At 32.5% G+C, this 3,137-nt stretch overlaps 1 protein-coding gene across 1 annotated transcript in view; it reads left to right on the forward strand.

The window, feature by feature from the left end:
* The first annotated feature begins 613 nt into the window (after positions 1 to 613).
* Positions 614 to 3,137, forward strand: part of LOC111402022 (protein phosphatase methylesterase 1) — a 9,139-nt gene continuing 6,615 nt past the window's right edge. The window contains exons 1-3 of the mRNA XM_023030051.1: positions 614 to 819; positions 2,596 to 2,680; positions 2,774 to 2,844. Of these exons, the coding sequence (XP_022885819.1) occupies positions 677 to 819; positions 2,596 to 2,680; positions 2,774 to 2,844 (299 nt within the window). The 5' untranslated portion in view covers positions 614 to 676. The remainder of the gene's footprint in view (positions 820 to 2,595; positions 2,681 to 2,773; positions 2,845 to 3,137) is intronic.

Genomic DNA, 3,137 nt, shown 5'->3' on the forward strand with positions numbered 1-3,137 from the left:
TCACTCTTCTATTTTCAACCACACAATCTTCCATAAAATAATGTTATACGTAAATCGAAATTTTTTTTCTTTTTTTCAACCACTCATTTTTCAAACAAATACTATTCAACCCATTTTCATTTCTAGAAAATGGGGGCCAAATGGGGGCATAATGTAGTAGTGTTTGAATTGTGTAGGTAAATTAATTAGTTAATTTTTAAATATATTAATTAATGAAAAGAAATTTAATTTTTGAAAGAGTAAACTGTATATGATTTGTGAAATGGAATTTTTAAGAGTGTATTTGATTGACATGAAAAATATCACTTAGAAAAGAAAATGTTTTCCATTTTTTGTGGAAAATAAAAATCACCTCTACTCAAAGAAAATATTTTCCTTAAAAACAAAGAAAATTAGGCATATTTTCAAAAGTTGAAAAATATTTTCCATGGAAAAAAATAGCAATCAAACACTTTAAGTAGGAATTTGAATGAAAAATTGATATTTTTCATGAAAAATAAATGTAATCAAACATACCCTAAATGTAATAGATTGTGTAATTTCCAAGTTAAAGAATTAAGCTCACGCCCAAATTCTGGGTCCACACCGAACCCATTAACCGGCCCAAGTTTTGTCTTCAAATTAAACTGCAACAGAACGGACCAGCATCATTTCGCAGACTTCATCGGCGATCAAAATGAACGATTCATCGGCAACGGCAAACCTAACCTCAGTTCCAGAAGAGACCTCGGAAGAAGACCAAAATCATGAGACTGCCACTGAAACTGTTAACAAATTGCCCTCCGCGTTTTCTGCTAAGCCCGATCGTCCTCCAATCCAGTAAGCATTCGATTATACGAATTATCTTCGAAACAATGCTACTGGTAATTAAGTAAATAAAACTTATTTATGATTTCGATGTGTTTTTGTATGAGTTCACCTCGAACACGTGAAATGTTCTTTAAAATAGATTTTGTACCGTATTTAATTTTCTCAGCTTCTAGATACATATTTATTACGGATATTTGGGTAATATTATTCTTTAAAGTCTTTTAGTTTTTTTGAAAATTGAGCTTGCGATCGATTTGGCAGCAAAATATGCATGAAATATTAGTGTCTGGCTTCAAGTCGGTTTAAAGTAGAATGTGAGATAGTGCAATTCTTAAAGCGTTTGTGTTAAAGTTTACTACAGTGACAGAAAATACTGTCTTTAGTTTGAAAACTTATAGCAAAACGCTGCAATTTTTCTTTCAGAAGATCTTTAAATTTTAAGAATTCCATTGCTTCTCATCAATCGGCTGGTGTACCTAACTTGAATTTTAGCACCTGTAGGTGTGGGTCTCCTTGAGTTACTAGTAGCACCCACCTGAATTACTGGTAATTCCCCTCTTCTAGAAAATGTTGAAAGTGAACCATACTAAAAATGGACACCTGTAACTTTGACTGGTGGAATCCATTGCTAGTAAATCGTACGATTAATTGAGTGATTTTTTGATTGCTTTGGGGATCATTAGGATCTATGGTTTGTGAGGAATCGACTGATTTTTTTGAGGCTTGGAGAGTGAGATCCAAAGTTAATATTCTTTGGGTGGACCATGGCATTAAATGATGTTTGATGCTGAAATGGCATTATATCTAGTTCAGCTTACAGTGTCTGTAGCAGTATAACACCAAGGAAATTGACAAAGAATTTCAAGGTGATGATCTAATAGTGAAAACATGTGTGAAGGCTTCAGTTATGGGTTGTTTTTAGTAATTAAAGCAAGCACTGCTATTAAACAACTTCTGTGATTGATTTTAGCTGCAAATGAGATTGTATCTGTTGTAAATGTGATGGTCTCTTGCAGTGGAGGTGGTAGATGATGGAAGAGAATGGTCAAATTGTGGATGTGAGAATTGAAAGTGGTGTCAACTCTCTTGTGCTTGGACATAGTTGTAAAATTGAAATTATTGAGTACTTGTTCTTCTTTTGGTATAAAAGGAGAAAATTCATTCCATTGCTGTTAAGATATTCAAATAAAAACAATTTGTAAACCATATGGAATTTGAAAGAGTTTTTGTTCCACTCGGCTTTTTTATAAGTCCTGAGGTAAACCTTGTTGACAAAAAATGGGTTGTGGCACCCAATAAATGACCAGGAACAGCAAGGAAAGAGGTAAAATTAAACATTCGAGAATATGAATTCTTTGCAGAGTTAAGTTGTATGTACAGATCTTGGTGTCAATTTTATTGAACAAGATAAACATAAGTATATTGGATACGTTGAAATTTTTGTACTATATTCTATTATTGGATTTCACAACTCTCTATCTTGTTACATGTCATTTGTGTATCAATGATTTCTATTGATTGAAACTTGCTGCATGCGAGTAGTTCATCAATGGAAGAAGTGGCAATTTAATCTGGACACTAACTACATCTATCTATTTCCTTTCCTTTTCTCTTTATTTGGCTCTACATTGCTCGCAAGTTAGGTGGCTCTGAATTATTTTATTGGTCAGCATGAATGTCATTTAAATTTATACATTTATGCTCTTTATATTTTCTAATTCTCTCAAACGATCAATTATTTCTGTCGGACTGAAAATTACTACTTATGCCTGTTTATTTTTGTAGGATTTCTTCACAAAAATATGCACCTATAGATTGGTTAGGCTACTTTGACCAAGAGGACGATATTCGCATCCAGGATTCAAATGATGTGAGTCACATCATTTTGCTAACTTGTTTACTAACATCTCTTATTATTCTGTTAAGTGAAAAGATTGTCCTTTTGTTTTGATTCTCATTTTAGGTTTTCCACATTTACACAGCAGGAACTAAAGGTCCAGTTGTGTTTTGTCTACATGGTGGGGGTTATTCCGGGTAGGTTTACTTCTAGGTTTGCTGAAATCTATTTAGTTCTTTGTATTGTCCCTCTTAGTGTAATTGATTCTTCACAATGTCTGATGATTATGACCTTTATAAGAAATTCTTATTTTTTCTTTAGGGTGTGTTTGAGCCCCATTATTTGGCATTATAATGAGATGAATAGTGTTTTTTTTGAAAAATGAGTAGTTGAAATTTTTTTGATTTACGTGTAATATTCTTTTATTGAAGATTGTGTGGTTAAAATTAAGAGAGAGAAAAATTTAATTTAATGTAATGAGAAATAATGG

This window comes from Olea europaea, chromosome 10 (genome assembly GCF_002742605.1).
Source record: "Olea europaea var. sylvestris chromosome 10, O_europaea_v1, whole genome shotgun sequence".
Lineage (NCBI taxonomy): Eukaryota > Viridiplantae > Streptophyta > Magnoliopsida > Lamiales > Oleaceae > Olea > Olea europaea.